The sequence below is a fragment of the Aptenodytes forsteri genome, unplaced genomic scaffold, assembly GCF_000699145.1.
Source record: "Aptenodytes forsteri isolate BGI_AS27 unplaced genomic scaffold, ASM69914v1 Scaffold96, whole genome shotgun sequence".
Lineage (NCBI taxonomy): Eukaryota > Metazoa > Chordata > Aves > Sphenisciformes > Spheniscidae > Aptenodytes > Aptenodytes forsteri.
Window position 1 is genome coordinate 3357284 of NW_008795029.1, and position 20282 is coordinate 3377565.

Genomic DNA, 20282 nt, shown 5'->3' on the forward strand with positions numbered 1-20282 from the left:
CCCGGGGAGTCACGGCAGGGGCCGGCGCCCCCGCCTCGGCTGCCCTGCGGGTCCTGAGAAGGAGCTCGTATTGAGAAAACTGGTGGGTGGCGGCAAACTGGCAGGTGTGGAAGGACCCGCAAGCGTTCTGGAAGAGAGGATCAGGGTTTGCATTGGAGGCAGGATCTAATACCAGCTTGGTGGAATCCGGTACTACCGTATCGCGTTCAGGAAGGAAAAATCGGGAAGTTGAGCTGCAACGCATCAGAAAAACTGTGCTTAAAAAGGACGGAGTTCTTAAACGCTTAACTCCTGCTTAAACGGCAGGAGTTCCCTCTAATTTGCTAATTACTGGTGCATGGAGGGGAGTGTGGTGGGGTTTTTTTCTCTTTATTTGCACTCTGAAGCACATCATGTATTTTTATATGTGAGGTCATTATTCCCTTAAGAGCTTTTGAGCACTGCCCCAGGTGCCACTTTTCTAAATATTTTTTGTTAGCTAAAAAGGACTAAACGGCAGGAGTTCCCTCTAATTTGCTAATTACTGGTGCATGGAGGGGAGTGTGGTGGGGTTTTTTTCTCTTTATTTGCACTCTGAAGCACATCATGTATTTTTATATGTGAGGTCATTATTCCCTTAAGAGCTTTTGAGCACTGCCCCAGGTGCCACTTTTCTAAATATTTTTTGTTAGCTAAGTAAAAAACACTGTTACTGAAGCAAAACTACTGTGTCTGAACCACGGTGGTAAGTTTACACAGTGCAACAATGGGCAAACTTACTAGTATAAATCTCTGCTTAGAATTCAGTTATGTGGTTTCACATACCACGTAAGACACGCAGTAGAGTGCTTTACTCACCTCCCTGCAAACAGAAGCTTGAATATACACTAGGCGTTTTCTTCTCTCTCTTTCTTGCAGGAATAGGTTGTAATATATTCAGCAAAATCTCTCCTCTGAACATGTTAAACAGGAAGTATATTACACTGTATACGTGAAGAAATATTTCCTTAAATATCACTCTAGAATTTTGCTAGGTGGTGGGGATTGTTATTTTTTCCTGATTTCTTAAAAATAGTAAACCCTATAGCTTTATTAAAGTTCTGAAATATTTCTACTTTATTATTTTATTGAAATTAGAGTGATGTAGACATGCTTTTGCTACTTCAATTACACTTTCAGTTCTTAATTTCAAATGTTTTAGCTCTTCATGTTGTTAAACCCTAGCCCACAGTCAACTATTGATAGCTAAATACTTTGGCTTGTATTTCATGCACTGAAAAGAAATAAACCAACCCACAGACAGGTTTTCCCAGTTCTCTCTGAAACAGAGATGGGAGGGCATTTTAAAAACCAAGGTAGTGCATGGCTGTGCTTGCCATCTTCCCTTCCCATTCTATGGGATGGCTGGCTTGGATAATTGTGATTGCAGCTGCTACTGCATTATGGGGAAAGAAGATTCTCTCTTAGGCAGACTGCTTCCAGATGACTATGTCCATATATTGGTCCCTGATTAAGGTGGCTGGCCCAGAGATAAAGACTGCAGCTAAAGTTTTAGGCAAATACCTGCTCTATTGATCATCTACTAACACGTAGTGTGTGTTGTGCATTTTTAGAATGCCATGCTTCAGTGATGAATGTATGTCTTGTGCATACATTTATACATTGTTATGTATAACTTTGTGGTGTGGGGGTTTTTTTGTGAGTTTTTGTGTGTGTTTGTTTGGGTTTAAAGAAACTATAAGTTTGTTATTTTACAATAAAGTCAGTATTTTCCTGTAGGATCTGGGGGAGGGAAATTGGTTCTTAGTTTTGAAATTCTGTCCTTGGTGTTAAAAGCCAGTATAGCAGTTTAAATATAGATCTTCAAGTAGCTTCTGGGAAATGAACTTATGAATGAATTGATTTTAGTGTTCTTATAACTCTATTTTAAAATAATCATGAGGATTGCAGATGACTACCATGTGATATGACTAAGCTTTTCATTCAGTGTTTTTACATCAAGATGATCTCTAGAAAATACTCAAGGGGAAAACAAAAATCTATCAATAACCTTGGGCTGTTTCTTGGTTTTGATAACTGTTGACTGAAGGAGACCATATACATTCTGTTGTATATGGTTCATAGTGTAGGATGCAGTCTTAGGTTTGTTTTCTACGTTTGTTTGACCTAATGGCCCAACATTATCATGTTTGATAACTGATTGGTACTATCTTGCAGCATGGTATGCGTACTGGCGATGCAGAAACCATGTAGCAGAAAGCTTTGAGCAGTTGTGGATTATCAGTTTCTCCCAACAGCAATAAAAAGTGAAGAATGAAGGCGACTGGATTTATTTCCCTATGGACGTTGGTTTTGCTGCCTTGTGGCCAGTTAGCAAATCCTGCAGAACATGAAGATGTAGTAAAGCATGCAATAAAGCTGCACCGTGGGAAAGGAGCTGTTATCACTCAGAGGAAGCAGTGGGTGTTGGAGAGCTGCAGAAAACTGTCTGGTCTTCTTCGCCAAAAGAATGTTGTTCTCAATAAACTAAAAAATGCTATAAGAGCAGTTGAGAAGGATGCAGGACTGTCAGATGAAGAGAAACTTTTTCAGGTGCATACCTTTGAAATTTTCCAAAAGGAGCTAAATGAAAGTGAAAATTCGGTCTTTCAAGCAATTCATGGCCTCCAGAGAGCTCTACAGGGTGATTACAAAGATGTTGTAAATATGAAAGAAAGCAGTAGACAGAGACTGGAAGCCTTGAGAGAAGCTGCAATTAAGGTTAGTTCCCCCATGTTTATTACTGGGAGTAATTAATATTCTACTTGTGATTGTAATTTTATTATGGCACGGTTTCAATCTGTTTTAATAAAAAAGTGGATCTACATGAACCTTGCAATGTTTTACTCTTTAAAATGGATTTTGAATGAAGTATTTGTTCTCATTAGTAAAATTAGAAGTAATTCTGGTGCAGAGCTTAAAACTTACTACTAGTCAATAGTTCTTATTTCAAAACAAAGCTAAGCGTAATCATAAGACCTATGGCAAATATTATGTTAAAGGGAAAGGAATACAAGAAGTGAGTCATAGCACAGTTGCACTAGATAAACCAGTGGGATTATCAGAGTGGAAATAATGCCATAAATTGGCAAAATATTAACTGTTTTTTCCACTTCAAATGAGAATTGCTCAACCAAAATCCACAATTTAAACAGAATGACTTCTTGCCTTTTATTTCCGTATTCGTATAGGTGTGGGTAAAATGGATGTGCAAAATATGAGATGACTAGATTTTTAATCTCAGTGCAGCGCTCCTAGCCTAAGAAGTGCAGGTTTGAAAAACTACTTCCAAGAAAGAGCTGGCTGAGATAACTTTACCAAGAAAAGCACAGATGAGTAACAGTTGAGCACAAGTACTTCATAGAAAGTTTGAGTTCCCATGTCAATGCAGACCTGTTAGGGTGTGCACAATCTGCCACTGTCTACTGGACTTGGTAGTGCTCAGACTGTGTACTGAAAGTCTCCCATTGAGAGAAAACATCATTTAATTGATTTGGTATTTAAATAGCTCTTTTCCTTGCTGTACCCCTCAGCCACTGGAGGAATATATTAAGAATTTTCTTTGTTTTCTGTCTTCTAAAAGAAGAGGCTGCCCTTGCATGAGGGAGCAAGAGAAGGAGAAAAAAAATGTAATTGGGATATAGCATTTGAGCTGGGAGAATCTCTAAAGGGCATTTGTGTAAGAGATGTGAAGATCTTAACAGGTGAAGATGGCAAGAGATTGTGTGCAAGAAAGGTGTGGAGTGAATTGTGGCAAGAAAGGCTGGTGGAAGTAGAAGTTAGGATGCAGACTTGGGAGACTACAGTGGTCTGTGCAGTGAGAACAAAGATGGAATTACGACAGATTTGGATAGGGAGTAGCTTGGATCTAGGTGTGTTCCAATGAAGTGCTCAATCAATATGACTTTCATATTGGTGCTTAATGGTAGTGCCAGCCTTCACTCCATAGAAGCGGTAGCAATTGTCATGAAAATTATTTGATTTTCCACCTTTTTTTTTTTTCTTCTCAGAGCTCTTAAAATAGCAGCAGTGAAGCTGTCCAGAATCTTCTTTCTCATTTACTTAATTCTTGGCAATGTTACTGTAAAGTACTGAAGTAATCTGTCCTTGAACTTGAGAATGGTGTTTCTTCATTTTTCTCATAAAAGGAGGCCTGTGTGTATAATGATGTGTTTGAGATGGGTGTCCTGTCAAAACTTCTGCACAGGTGGATTGTGTAGGCCTTTTTTGTATTATCATATCAAGATATTTACTTGGATGAGCAATCTTTTATACCCTTCCTTCTTATGTCATGCGCGTGATTATTTAAACAGAGTATTTGTTGTTCTAACCGTACAATTGTTACATAAAGTGAAACAAAGGATAGTGGGGGAAGTGCATACCAAAAGGATGAAAATTACATGGGATCCATTTTTTTTTTTTGGACTTCTTCTTACTTCAGAAGACACATAATAGGTCCAGTTTTGTTCCAGTTTTATTTTACTGTAATGATTACTTTGTTGGTGTACTCATAAGACGTCCTTTCCATTTTTTTAAACAGTGATTGAATGGAAAATACAAATGACTGTAGAGGGTGCTGGACTCTTCCCTTCATTTTATTTCTGTTGAGTTGAAGTATTTGGAAGTCTTTAGTGTTGGGATATGTATGCATGTCTGATGCATTTCTTGCTGGTTCTGCTGCTGGGAAAAGGTATAGCAGAATCATGCATGGGGGGGAGGGGAGGAAGGAAGAAGCACTGAAGATAGCTTCTGCCTTCGTTTGCTCCAGGAACCTGTGTGGAGGTTCAGGAAAAAGCAACAAAATCTTACCTGCTTTTTACGAGCTTCTAATTTCTTGGGTGCCTACTACTTGGACATTGATGGAAAAACTAACTCACAAGTAGTGCAAAGATGTATCCTCTTCTGAATGTGCTTTTTTCATCCCTGATTAAACAGTAGAGAGCAACAGCAACACTGCTTTCTTAACTAGCATTGCCCCAAAGTCATACTTAATCTTGCTTCATTTTGCTCATGTGTTTCTAGGTGTTCCAGTCTCCTGTTTAGTGCACAATCCTTATCTGTATTACCTTGCTTAAAAGATTGTTTGGTATGTACCTTGTGATCAGATGTCTCCAATCCCAGCATGAGTTGTGGAACAGTGTTTGTACTGTGATGCACTTCTGCTTAACATGTAGCAGGCTGTTTGAGATAGCTTGTCCTTTTCACGGACACCGTTCTCTGTGATTGTCCCACTCTACTGCCGTGACACTGGTCTGTAGGTGAAAACAGAGATACCACTTTAATAGACTACAAAAACCTTTGTCTTCATTAATTAAAGGAACTCACAGTTAAACTCAGATTTTTCAAAGGTCTTCTACCTTGCTATTCAGAGAAAGTTAACTTCTTGCAAATGAGAGCCCGTATTTATTTTTCTGTAGTTTACCTCTAACTCTGTTCAGCCAGTTTGTCTCAGCCGACAGAAAGGACTGATCAGCTCCCTCCACCCAAAACCTGTTCCATTTTTGAGGGGAAAGAATCTAACCCTTATCAATTCCATCTTGTGTTCTAAGTTGTTGCTGGCTGAGGAAAGAATCTGCAGCTCATATGGGGGCTGTTTTTTATGTCTTTCAAGCAATGTCTGCTAGCAGAGAACAACAGATAGGAAATGTTTTTCCTTGAGGCTGTATGAGAGTGACTGTCTCTCTTGCTTTTGTGTTGCATAAGAACTAAAGCAGTTGACGTTGGGCCAAACACATTAATAGTTACATTTTTCCCAACTCCAGTTATTTTGGGAACTGAGTAAGTTTCATTGTGCTGGTGTAACTATGGTAATTCTAAACACCCAACAGACAAGAGCCAGCACTTCTGTGGTTTCCTCACAACCAGAAGTATTCATCTGACTGTCAGGATTTTAAAAGGGTTAAGCTACAGTTACAGGCTGTACTGAACATACTCTTGTCTTGGCATCAAGGAATTGATTAAATTATATGCATGTTCTTGCAGGTTTCAAGGGGAAAAATGTCCATCCACAAGCATGTGTGGAGGAGGGGACACTCCAGTTATTTAAGCATAGGAGTTTAGGACCATTTTAGATGCCCAGGAGGTTATCCAAGGTATCTGTGTGGGGTAGGCAGATAAAACACACAACCTAAGGGACACCTGTGTTCTTATTTGATTTCTAACTGGCTGTGGCAGGACATGTAAAATGGAGACAGAAATGTGCATTTTCTGGGAATTCAGTCTGACCTAGAGGTTGCTTATATTTTTTGCCCGATCTGTTTTTTCCCTTGGTAATAATATTGGCTTTCTTAAAGAACAGATGTAAGGTCTCTCTCATCTAAATCTTTGAAAGAATGTGGGCATGTAAAGTGAAGTATCATATCTTTTTTTCAAAAAAACCTCAAATTATAATTTGTCCATACACAAAGTATTACATTTGGTTATTGTCTCAGTAACCATGTAGAAGGGGCAGTGTTAAGTCCAGTCTTGATCAGTAAATAAAACTTACTTTTTTAGTTCTCTTTTTGAACCTGAAACATCATAACTTTATCAGGGAAGCTACTGAAATATTTTTACACCATATCGAACCACATCAGCTTTTTTTCTTTTCTTACTTCTGAAGCCTAGAAATGGATTTCAGAAGTCATTAGTGCAAGTTCATAAAAGGCCCAAACTGTAAAGATGGACAAAGTCAAGTATTTTACTTCTGATAGGAAAAATGCTTCTTGGGAAACATAGGCAGAAACCTCAGCTAGAGTGCTTGACTGCTCATCTCTACTCCCAGCTGCTTTTATTTTTTTGTAGCTGTTTCCACAGTTGTTGTAATTTTTGAAAACCATAAACAGACCTCTTCCCATGTTTATAAAATGGCTTATAAAATTAAGATTCATTTTGTTTTCCTTCCAATTTGTTTGTTTGTAGCTAGTAAAGCTATGCTTTCAAGGTTATTGTGCTTCCCTGCTAAAGCACTGAGCTCTAAACTTTACTTTGCTCTGAAATGTTTCCTAGAGTTCCTCAAAGTAATTCCTTTCTTGTATTTTCTGGATAGTAACCTTGGGGCAGCTCTACTGTTTAATGTATTAGAAAAGGCAATTGGTGGATATTTTGTTTGGTGGTTGTTTTTTGTGCCCGCTTCCCCCAATGAAAATTGGCACAAGAGAAAGCAATCTTCAAATACCATTATAAAGTCTATATTGCTTTTGCAATTCCACTCGTAAGGTGTTTTGTGTCAAAAGAAGCGTACATTTATGTCAAATGTTTTCCTGCTCAAAGGCCTGGCCAGCACTTTATCTGTGTATTGTAAAATTCAACAGGAAGAAATGGAATACGTTGAACTCTTAGCAGCAGAAAAACATCAGGTTGAAGCCCTTAAGAACATGCAGCATCAAAACAAAAGCCTGTCAATGCTTGATGAAATTCTAGAAGATGTCAGGAAGGCAGCTGATAGATTGGAAGAGGAAATAGAAGAGCATGCCTTTGATGACAACAAATCCGTAAGTGATATTTTAGACTCAGTCTTTTCATTTTTTGCATTTATTTTTTCGTTGATATTTGCACTGTAGGGGTGTTTCTCTCGTGTTAAATAGTTGCTAGGATTTTAGTGACTATTTAAGAAAAAAACAAAACAAAAAACTTTTGGCTCTACATTTGGTTTTGCTTCCCTTTCAACACAAGAAAGTATTTAGTGATAGAATGATTGCTTGTTAAGAGTGAGCACACAGGAATAATTACTCCTTTTTACTAGTGACTTCTGTGTTTTTGATTTGAAAGTCCTTCCTGCAGCTGCCACTTTGACAGTGACAAGTGTAGTCCGTCTCACTGATACAGCCCATGAGAGTTATGACATCTCTGGTGGTGGTGGCGACTGTGATATTTAGACTTTGTAGGATATGGAGTTCCCATGTTAAGTGTAGTCTCCGCTTTTTTCTCTTTCATCTTGTTGAGAAAGTTATGGGAGAACAAGAATCCTTGCAGTTAGTTTTCACAGTCTGGGAAAAGATATATTGTTCAAGGTAAGGACTTGAAATGCATTTGCGGTGTTGCTTTCTCCACTTCTGACTTCCTCTGCTTTTTGTACCTTGGTCTATTTGCATTGTTCATTGTTTCTGTGTTGCGTGATGGACAGTATCCCTCAGGTAAGGCTGTGTGTATTTGGAGCTGGGAGTACATCAGTTTATTCTAGTGTCCCACTGTGCTGTCCTCGGAGACTGACTCTCTAAATTGGTCCTGTTTGCATAAACATGGGTTGCAATTTTATTTGGCTTTTGCTCTTGAAAGGCTTTTGTTGATTTGCAGGTTGACTTCTGAGGCGAGCATACCTCTTGAATTCTGCTGAGGAGGAATTCTGTAGTAGAGAGCCAGGCCATTTTTTGTAGTTGTATTGAGAGAAGGTGAAAGCAGCTTTTTATTTTGTATACCCCAGATGGCAGCAATTGTACCCAGTGGGAATCCTACCTAGCAGGACCAACAGCAGGGAAGGGGCGAGCTAGCTGGAGTGCCCTCTTCTGTTCCGCTGGGGTATAACGGCACGTTTTAGAGACCAGGAATGCGGTTTTTTCTGCTACACCTGTTAACTGGCAAAATGCCAACACATCCTTTTTCTCCAGTGTCTCTCTTTGGTTTTCTGCCTGTATCGCTATTCATGAAAGAAAAGGAATCATGAAATGCAACCTGGAGGACTATTTACATCTCCTTCTTTGCAAGAAACCTCTAGTGTGTTTTCTCTTCAGCTAGAACACTGGAACATTAGAACAAAGAAGCTCTAATAGAATCATCAGTAATCTGATAAAGATACAAAAGCTTCTATTAAAATATAATCAAATAGAGAAGTGTAGTAGGTAAAAATGGAAAAAAAAAACAAGAATCTGAACTAACCCACTTAATGCAAGACGAGTATTTGTGCACTGTATTCTGTTACGTACAACCTGCTTTCAGGAATTGCTGTTTTAGGAAATAAAATCCTGAAAATAACTGTTTTCTCTCATTATGTCCTCAAATTTATTAGTATTTAAAAGCTCATCTGAACCTGTGCCATCTACTCTTGTTCTTCTAGCACAGTCTGTCCTTTGTCAGTTTCCTTTTCTTCTGTAAAAGTAAAAATGCACCATAATATCCACACAATGTGTGATTTTATATATATACTGCACAGAAAAAACAGATTGTTTTTCATAATGTCTTAATCTTGTAAACATCTTCCCTTTTTCCTAATATTGTTTCTGACCTAGACTGTGAACTCCAGTAGATGCAAGAATGTATTTATCCAATTGCATTGCTTTTATATGATCTTTGATACATTTTTAATTTTGATGCAGAGTTTGGTTAGATTCCAGACGCACAAGCTACCAAGTACAAAGGAACATATAACAAACGCTATATGAATTTGGAGTTCCAGAGCTTCAAAGTAGATGCTTCACTGCTGATGTATTTTATAAGATAATTTTGCTTAGTGAACACTGATGTCATAGCATTAAATTCCCAAGAAGATACTAGAACAGATGTTGGCTTATTAGCATTTTGTTTTTCAGGCAAAGTAATAGTCATCTGCAAGATGGGGACACTGCACTGAACAGTGAAACAATTCCAGTGTGAAAGTCAGGATAAAGTATGTTTTATATTGCAGAGCCAACATTTCACAGTAAGCTCTAAGTTCTGTTTTAGTATCCCTGGAGTAGCAACGAGGGTATGGAAGAGAGGGTCAGGAGCAAAGATGACAGAAAAACAGTAGGATTGGGCACTTATTGTGTATTCTGATTAGAAACAGTTCTTCATGTTTGCTGACTGTAGGGAAGCCTTTCTTCTTTGCTCCAATACTGTGAGAATAGTTTGCATGTACATGGCATGCAGCTGCTCCTGCTTTTTCCCATCAGCTGAAAACGTGAAAACATGGTTTGGTCTCTTAGACTTGGCAATGGACACCTCATTCTGGAACGCAAAATAGCCTGGTAAGTGGGGAGCTTAGGGAAGTAAAGGCAAAATATATATATAAAAAGACAGGTTTTGGGCAAAAAAGAGTGAAAAGACAACTTTCATAATGCGTAAAAAGAAAATGGTCATCAGCTTCTCACTCCAACAGCTAAAAATGCTGATGTTTGAAGCAGCTGTTTTATGCTTCTGAATAATTCTGCAAACTTCAAATTTGTTTCAAATTCCGTTTTTTTCCCCTCTGTTGGATTCTTAGTGACTTCCAATTCTTTAGAGGCCCATCATATTGCATGATGTACAAAAACAGGGGAAGAGGTCGTTCCCATGACAAAAGTTTTTACTTAATTATACACATACGCAAATGTAAGGAGTGGAAGAAAAGGATAAAAATTGCAGGTTAAATGTTAAATATTAAATATTGAAAATGCAATATTTAGCTGAACAGTTGGGGGGAAATGTGCTGAGGAATCAGCAAAGAAAAATAGGAGGCTGTTTTATAGATGGCTTATGTGAATGCGTTTCTTCATTAAATTGGGGAGTTGCTTGGCCAAAATATGGCGATCCAGAAAAAAGCTGAATCTTTTAGTCAGTCATTGGAATGACAACAGCCTACTCTCTTTACTGGAGCCTAAAAGTAACAACCTTAACTGTTTCTGAATATTGGTAAAACCCACATTATTTAAAATACAGTGAACAATGAAATCATCATAGTGTCTTCTACTTTGTAATTACAGGCACAGAAGACAGAGCTAGGTAGAAACAGTTCTTATCCCCTCTCCTTCAAATTTACAGGACAGTGACTTTTTCCTGACTTGGAATGTAGTCATTATTTCAGATTTTTGTGAACTGAATATCACTTTGTAATCTCTAATTGTTTTTGTTTAAGGGAATAAAATGTTACATTTCAATCCAACCTTTTGTGTTCTAAATGTGATGAAGCTTTCTTTTAAAAAAATATTTCAGATTAGGTACAATTGAAAATACTGAATTGGAATTTTACAGCTTTGAAATCCTGTCTATATTTTTTCATTGGACAACTTGGCTAAAGAGGTCTCAAACCCCTTGTTTTTAAAATGTAAAGCAAATTATAGCCTTTTCAGTTATGGACATCAAGTTTTGATAAAGAGACTGAAAGACTTCTCTAAGAAGAAACTGCAGTACTTTTAGTCAGTGTCAACAAATTCTGGAGCAACTTCAAGCACAGCTAATAGTCTTTCCCTTTTTACTGTATGCTTCATTGCCTCCCCCCCCCCCCCCCCCCCCCCTCTCCTTCTTTTTTTTTTTTTCTTTTGTTATTTGCTTTCTTCTTCTTACAGGTAAGAGGTGTAAACTTTGAAGCGGTTTTAAGGGTGGAAGAAGATGAAGCCAACTCCAAAAGAAATGCTTCAAAAAGAGAAGTAGAGGATGACTTAGGTCTTAGTATGCTTATTGATTCCCAGAACAATCAGTATATCCTTACCAAGCCCAGAGATTCAACCATTCCTCGTGCTGACCATCATTTCATAAAGGTAATCATTTTAGAGACATTCTTGTCATTTGTTTTGGTAAGATTTAGTCCCACTAGTTTGCATGCCAGTACTGCTTGGTTGGACTGAATATAGTTTCAGCATTTGTCCCTCTAAAGTTACCCTAGCATTCATGATTATTCCCCCGTCTACTGGTGATCTGGCCAATGTGTTCCCTACTCCTAGTATAGTCTTCACAAGACTGGTTGTGATGCCGTATGAGTCTTCTCTGTTTTTATTTCATTTAACTTGTTGCACCTTTGGGGCACCATCCCTTCTCTCGGACTGCACAGCGTTAAAGCAAGCTACTGCTGTGCCTGATAAGCCACTTACATGTTGTCACTAGAGATAATTTATCTGTTTAGGTCTTGTGATGAAAAAAGGGATGCTGCGAAATACATAGTCGTGTTTTTTATTGTATTTGTGCTTCATGAAGAATAACTGGATTTTTTTTGTTTCTGTTTTTTTGGGTTTTTTTTGTTTTTTTTTTTTTGTTTTTGGTTTTTTTTTTTTTTTTACGGGGAGGAAATCGCTACCTGATAATTCAGTATTGTCATCTCGTGATGATTTTAATGCCAGTAAATAATCTGTTTTTTTTTCAAAAACCCCAAACCAAAATGGATCTGTTTCACCATTTTATTTTAAAAGTGTCATTCCTCCCACAATTCCCCAGGAAACTGTCTACTTCCTACAATGTATATAAAATATTTAATAAATTGATCAAAAGTCCCCAAAGCTACCAATTACTTAAGGTCAGTACCTCATCTGCTTCATCTGCAAAACTGCAGTGCTTACACCTACAACAAAGTGTTCAGGTTAGTTTACTGAAGTTGTATTTTCTTTTCACAGGCAGTATTCTACATTTAATTTTACAATGCTGTTTATCTTTTGAAAGATAATAGTCTTTAATTTCATCACAAATTTGTGTGTCCTTTATATTAACACATTTCTAAATCTTACATATTTAGGATATTGTGACAATAGGAATGTTGTCTTTGCCATGTGGCTGGCTGTGCACAACAATAGGATTGCCAACCATGTTTGGGTATATCATCTGTGGAGTACTCTTAGGACCATCAGGACTAAATAGTATCAAGGTAAGTGTGCAAGTTGCTTCTTGACTGATTTCATTTGTTGAAATCTTTAAAAGTAGTTTGAAAAGAATATGGTATTGCCAACCTCAAACGTATTTAAAAAAAAAAAAAAAAAAAATCCCCAAACCTGGACCTTCGCAAAATGAGGCCTTAAAATTTTATGTCTTCGAATCACTTTGTTTTCGATTTTTTTTCTCTCCTATATAATCATGACATAAGCAATTGTTGAAAGTGAAAGTTGAAGGTTGCGGTTTGTTTGGGTTTTTTTTTTCTTCTTTTCTTTTTGTCTTTAATCATGAAGCATCACAACAATCTCACACGTCTGAGAGCCAAATTACTTAAATGACATCAAATATTCAGAAACTTGCAAAAAGACAGTGTTGGCAGTGGAGGAAGTGTTTAAAAAAAGTAGTTCCCTGAGTAGCATAGCTTGGCTTCCTAGAAAGTTATTTTGCATCTCTGTAGCTCTTTCATCCATCCTAGTCTCCCTAGTTCTTTTCCAGTCCCCTGTCCGCATTCCTGAAGTCTCTTGAACCTTTTTAGCTCCGTCACGTGTACCCTGATTACTAGCTCATGTGAAACCGTGGGCAGTGGTTGGCTAGACATTGCACATGTTTTGATTAGTGGTCTGGTGCGCATTAACAGATTGTTTAGCCAGCAGGCAAAACAGAACACATGTTAAGGTTGCATGGTAATGTCCGGTTAAGTTGCACGTGTCTCTTACATTGATATCCACATAACTGCTTGGAACTTACTGTCTTTGCAACCTCTGCTCTTATGTGGACTTTTGTTTAAAATGACTGTTGGGCTCAAAAGTAAGTAGGGATGAATAGAATTGTAGGATTTTGTCAATCTCTTATTGGAAGAGAAGGCTACAAATACTACACTTTCAAATTTTCATATTCTAAAACTGAGATTAAATAATAACCTTTGTGTCATACATAACTTCTGGGTTGAGAAGGTCTGGAAAGCTTGACCGCTTGGACTGAGAAACAAGTTTGTAAGCTTGGCATTAGAAAGAGATTCAACAATGAATTTTCAGAGACTTACACTGAGGAAGATGATGTGGTCAGAACAGACATGAGAGGTTTCTTTAGGACAGTTTCTTAGGGAACTGCCTGTTTCTTGTGGAGCTGTGATTAAACATTATTCATCTGGATAACATTCATGTTGACTGGGTCTCGTGTGTGTACTCTCTCCTTTTGTCTCTTCCATATTTCATAAAAAAAGTTAAATGTCAGAGGAAGTGAGGAGACAGGCAGATTCTGATCTGGCAGGGAAGATAGTTTCCATCTCCAGTTCTCTATGATTGATGATAGACCTTGTCCTCTTCTGCTCTGGACTGTAAATACATAGAAGAGAAATGTTAGGTTTTTCTGTTGTGACAAGGAAGACAACCACTATTCTTGCTGTTGTACCCCTCTCTCTGAAGTGGAAAGGCTGGTAGTTGTACTGGTCTGAGAGATGGATGCATGGAGTCTATAGGATGGAGAGCAGAACAGCAACTACAGTCTAGCAGAATGATTATACCAATAGACCAATAAAATAACTAGCCAGAAGTAACTTCTGGAATGCAAGCCTTGGGGGTTTAATAGCATATGCATAAAACGTAACCTATTTATTGTCAACAAGCAAGCAAGCAAGCAATCTTACCTAGATCAACGCATGTGTGCATTTTGGGTGACCAGCACTATCCAACCAAATTATCTAGTAGCAGCCAGGTGATGGGGAAAAATGTTTGAACCCTAAAGATGCTGAGGGAACTTCTGATGTCATATGACCAACAAGTGAACTACCTATGGAAACATAATGAGAAACAATTTGTTTTGTAAGTGGACTTATAAGTAGACTGCTGTGCACTAATTTTTATTTTATTTTTTTTAAAGTCTATTGTACAGGTGGAGACGTTAGGAGAGTTTGGTGTATTCTTCACTCTCTTTCTAGTTGGTCTGGAATTTTCTCCTGAAAGATTAAGAAAGGTATTTTTGTATAATACCTCTACATTACAGGATTTAATTGCTAATGTTCAAGTTATGAGTTATATTTCAGATTTTTACATTCTCCCTATAATATACTGGTGTGATTTTGTACATTTTTCAAAAGACAAATATGACATAACTCTTTGGAAAGAATAGAATCCATTATTTATTCAGTGTCTCAAAAAAACCCTTTGCTATTCCTCTTCATTTTAGTAAAACAGTTTGATTACTAGAAAAATCTCACACAATTTATGGCAATCCATCTCTGCTTTATTTTAACAAGCAGTAACATGCAGTTGCTGTTATGGAGTGTTCAGTGATGTTTGCCAGTCCTGTTAAAAAAAAAAAAAAAAAAAAAAAAAAATCAGTTTGTTAAGTACTGCATACTGAATTGATGATACATGCTGTACTGGCTAATAAACTCATTCTGCAAGTATGTTAGCACAATCTGGAATATTACATGAAGTGGCCATCAGGATTCAGCAAAAAAGTACAGGTTATCTCATAAACCAGCTAGAATTTTAATAGTGGAAAGTACTGCTGCAAGATAGGTAAAGATTGTATGTATGTAAAGAGTTGCATTGTGTGATTTGTTCCTAAACTGATGGTTGTGAGTTCGTGAGACTATAAAAGATTTAATTGAAATGTGTTAAAATTTATGAGCATTCAGCTTAATCTGCTATTTCTAGTCCATCTAAAGTCAAAGATAAAAATCAGTAATTCAAGGATTCCTAAACTGTAATATATAAATTGTTACTTCAGAATTGTGCGCTCACTAGTGTGGAGCGGGCTGCTGGTATTGATGATGGCTTTGCCACTCCTATTTTTCCCCACCCTGGAATCACATCAAATAGCTGGTCTTCCATTTGATGATTTTAATATATTTCAACCCATACTGGACCTTCGGCCCTTAATTTGTCTGTGAACTCTGGGAAATTTACCTAATTTCTGGTAATGAGCCTTCTGGCATAGAATATTATCTACTAGGCATAATAACTTCAGAGTTTTAGGATGTATAGGATGACAGCCTGTTACTTCCGTGGCTCAGCACTGCAGCCCCAAATCATGAATCTTTTAACTGCTTATTTGCACTGAAAATCATTGTAACTTATCAGTGAGAAAAGTGTCATCAGACTTTATCATAAGAACTTGTTTTCTTCCCAAGGTATGGAAAATATCTTTGCAAGGACCCTGCTACATGACAGTTCTGATGATTGCCTTTGGTTTACTATGGGGACACTTGCTCCAAATTAGACCAACACAAAGTGTCTTCATTTCCACTTGTTTATCTTTATCAAGCACGCCACTGGTGTCAAGATTTCTTGCAGGTAGTGTTCGAGGAGATAAAGAAGGTAAGTATGATTTTACATATGGACTACTGTAGTATCTGCAATAAAATTTGAAAGAAGTTGGCTTTGTAATATTATGAGAGAAACTATTTAAAAACTGAAACAAAACAAAACGAAAACCACTGTTAAGTCTTGTTTACAAGTGATCATCCTCCTTTAACACTGGCCAGTGCTGTGTATTTTCTTGTTATGAGGTGTACCTGCTATTTACATAGCCAGTCCTCTTCGGAGAAAGACAGCGTAGCCCAATTAGAACTCTCCATGTTAAGAACTGACTTTACTGAGGGTCTGGAATCTTTCTGCTTTTTAAGAGGTTACCAGGTTAGACCATTACTACCAGTCTGTCATCAGGGCAGAAAGGCTAACTTAAATAATTCACACCCTTCTTCAGCAAACTAACACCAGCTCAGGTAGTCTTTCATAGCGAACAACTCTTCAAATAAGTACCTTCAAGTGCCATATTGCTAGCTTCTCAAAAGACTTCTAAATGTTTCCTTTCAAAAATTTTGCCATCCTGCTTTCTTCCACTTAGAACTCCCTCATACATACTGCATTAAAGTTCTCCCCACCCCCTAGAATATTCATATTCTAATGCCTAAATTCAAAGTGCATGTTTTACACATGCTGGCTCTTACATGCATCTGTTATTCTAAAGACTGTATATTTTCAGTAAAGGAGTTCCAGTAAATGCATAACTAGTGCTTAATTGCTAAACAAAGTCTATATTTTTATTGTGTAACAGAAGCTTCATATGAATATTTTATTTATATTTTTAATACATCTTTATTTATATATAGTTTAATTTACTTACTGGTGGGGGGAAAAAACCCAGAATGCTTTGAATGACCTCACCCCATTGAGAACTATACTTAGCCTCCATTTGATTAAGACATTTCTAGATTTCTGAGCCCTGCAAGCATTCATAGATTCTGATGAATGTTTCCATGACTGCTTTGTTGGTGCACAGGGGATATTGACTACAGTAGCGTACTACTTGGCATGTTGGTGATGCAGGATGTGCAGCTTGGTTTATTTATAGCTGTCATGCCTACACTTATTCAAGCAGGAGTGAGCACATATTCCAGGTAAAAAAAAAAATTATTGTATGTATCTTCCCCCCACCCCCTTCCAAGTAGTCTGTAGATTGGAAATATGAATATGAGAGCACTACCGTTAATGTCAGTTCCGTGAAAAATACGCACTCTGTTCTGTGAGTTCCCTTTACTCTTTGTACTTGTCATGTTGTATGAGGATATTCTTTCTGCTCTAGCTGCCTTAGTCCTGTTCAGTACTTAAAATCTGTAGTGAAAAATTTGTTATTTTAAAAAATAAGCGAATTTTGTCAGTTACTTTATTCCCTCAAGACATATTTTTGTCAAAGACTATGTGGTAGTATTATTGAGCCTGATGGCTTACCTTGAAGATCAATCAACAAAAATCTTTTTGAATAAACGTGAAAGTAAATTCTAGGCTGTAAAAGAGATTGCTGGGCACTCAGTGGATTTAGTATTCATCTTGTTTACTAATGTATCTAAATATCTAACTGTAGCCACTCAGTTTTGAACACCTGTGGAATTAGATCTCTTCTCTTAAGGGGAACTGGTTGGGAGGCATGAGAGCACTTGAAAGAAATGTTTTGTTTGTTCTTCTCTTCCAGCATTTTCAAGGAAATACTGAGAATACTGATACTGATTGGCCAAATCCTCTTTTCTCTGGCTGCTGTTTTTCTTGTATGTCTTGTTATAAAGACTTATCTCATAGGACCGTATTATCGCAAGTTGCATGCAGAAAGCAAAGGGAATAAAGAAATCCTCATTCTAGGAATAACTGCATTCATCTTCCTTATGTTAACGGTAATCTTTTAAATTAATAAAACACTTTGCATGTGGTAGTTTACTGCATCAGTATCACAAAAGCCATCACACTTACTGTTATTGCATATCCATGTACCTCTGTAGTTAATCATTTGGGTTTACTATGTTTTAAAACAAACCCCAAATGCACAGATGATTCATTCATTACAGCATAGATGAGTAAGAAGACGTAAAATTTGAATGTCAATCAGCTGAACTTCTGCTGGTAACTTTTAATACAGCCAGTTAAAGAATCATGATTTCAGTTTTAATTCTGGGCTACTTCATGCATTTGAAAATAACTTAGGATGGGTTTTGAGATACTGATAATGGCTGATTGTGACATTTGCTCACAAGTTTCTTTTCAATAGCAAATTCTTAACATGGTTTTTAGTATAAAATACTTTTCTTTTTCTGTGGGAGCTAAACAGTTTGGGATGAAGTTGAGAAAGCAGAGAAATGCCTTAAGGTTCATAGGTTTTGATATCCCTTTTGGGTTTGGTTCATTTTCCTCTGAATCTTCCTCCTATTTGTTTCTATCGTACGTTTCAGCCCTCTGAAAAACTGTTTTGCTGGAGAACAGAATGTGACAGTCACTGATAATGTTGTGGGTTTGAAACTCCATTATCCTGAATGTGCAGTCTGTTATGTCCTCTCAGAATTTCTGAGAAAAGTTATCCCAAAAAGTTCCTGTGCATGGGCCTTCTTTTGTAGTATTTGCTTAATTATTACAGGTCCAACAGAGAAGGCTGACCTCCTTCAGGAAGAAGGTCCAGAAAGAAGTTAGTGAGAGCATAGCTTTACAATTTGTTCATTTCTATTGTATAGGTTAAAAATGCCACCCCTCTAAAGAGCTATTCATATTCCAAACAGGAGTGCCATCTAATAAGAGAAGGAACAAAACTAGTTTCTCCTTTTTACTTTCTAACAAGCAGATGTAACTTTTGTAGAACAACTTCAATGAAAACCAACAGCAACCAAACCACAAAAGTTGCATAAAATATGGTATCTAGAAGCAGCCTTACTTGCATTAAAAATATGGCCTACATAGACTGATCTGACTGAATTTGGTGTAATGTGCCCAAATCACATATCCAATGTACAAGGAGTTTGTCTACATGACTTTGCATAATATATGTGTGTATATAAACCTGAGGGAGAATATGTTTGACAAAAGCCATCACACTTACTGTTATTGCATATCCATGTACCTCTGTAGTTAATCATTTGGGTTTACTATGTTTTAAAACAAACCCCAAATGCACAGATGATTCATTCATTACAGCATAGATGAGTAAGAAGACGTAAAATTTGAATGTCAATCAGCTGAACTTCTGCTGGTAACTTTTAATACAGCCAGTTAAAGAATCATGATTTCAGTTTTAATTCTGGGCTACTTCATGCATTTGAAAATAACTTAGGATGGGTTTTGAGATACTGATAATGGCTGATTGTGACATTTGCTCACAAGTTTCTTTTCAATAGCAAATTCTTAACATGGTTTTTAGTATAAAATACTTTTCTTTTTCTGCGGGAGCTAAACAGTTTGGGATGAAGTTGAGAAAGCAGAGAAATGCCTTAAGGTTCATAGGTTTTGATATCCCTTTTGGGTTTGGTTCATTTTCCTCTGAATCTTCCTCCTATTTGTTTCTATCGTACGTTTCAGCCCTCTGAAAAACTGTTTTGCTGGAGAACAGAATGTGACAGTCACTGATAATGTTGTGGGTTTGAAACTCCATTATCCTGAATGTGCAGTCTGTTATGTCCTCTCAGAATTTCTGAGAAAAGTTATCCCAGAAAGTTCCTGTGCATGGGCCTTCTTTTGTAGTATTTGCTTAATTATTACAGGTCCAACAGAGAAGGCTGACCTCCTTCAGGAAGAAGGTCCAGAAAGAAGTTAGTGAGAGCATAGCTTTACAATTTGTTCATTTCTATTGTATAGGTTAAAAATGCCACCCCTCTAAAGAGCTATTCATATTCCAAACAGGAGTGCCATCTAATAAGAGAAGGAACAAAACTAGTTTCTCCTTTTTACTTTCTAACAAGCAGATGTAACTTTTGTAGAACAACTTCAATGAAAACCAACAGCAACCAAACCACAAAAGTTGCATAAAATATGGTATCTAGAAGCAGCCTTACTTGCATTAAAAATATGGCCTACATAGACTGATCTGACTGAATTTGGTGTAATGTGCCCAAATCACATATCCAATGTACAAGGAGTTTGTCTACATGACTTTGCATAATATATGTGTTTATATAAACCTGAGGGAGAATATGTTTGAGTGGGTTGGATTCATACTGCGAAACAGAATGCTTCTTCAGCATGGGAAGCATTTGTGAAGGAGCAAATATTTTGTGTACTTTAAGTGAAAGCAATTTTCCTTTTAAAGTTGATAAATAATGTATCAAAGGGAACAGTAGAAAGGATACTGCATGTAACCTCGGTAAACCAGTTGAGATGCTTGATATTCACTGACACTGATACATTCATTATGGTAATACTACAAGTTGTGGTTTGAGCACAAAGAGCTAAAAAAAAAAAAAAAAAACCACAAAATTTATCAATTTTGTTTCCCAGTCT

At 37.2% G+C, this 20282-nt stretch overlaps 1 protein-coding gene across 1 annotated transcript in view; it reads left to right on the forward strand.

The window, feature by feature from the left end:
- The first annotated feature begins 2193 nt into the window (after window positions 1-2193).
- Window positions 2194-20282, forward strand: part of TMCO3 (transmembrane and coiled-coil domains 3) — a 32583-nt gene continuing 14494 nt past the window's right edge. The window contains exons 1-8 of the mRNA XM_009276083.1: window positions 2194-2739; window positions 7311-7490; window positions 11235-11426; window positions 12392-12520; window positions 14404-14496; window positions 15662-15848; window positions 16813-16930; window positions 17503-17698. Of these exons, the coding sequence (XP_009274358.1) occupies window positions 2293-2739; window positions 7311-7490; window positions 11235-11426; window positions 12392-12520; window positions 14404-14496; window positions 15662-15848; window positions 16813-16930; window positions 17503-17698 (1542 nt within the window). The 5' untranslated portion in view covers window positions 2194-2292. The remainder of the gene's footprint in view (window positions 2740-7310; window positions 7491-11234; window positions 11427-12391; window positions 12521-14403; window positions 14497-15661; window positions 15849-16812; window positions 16931-17502; window positions 17699-20282) is intronic.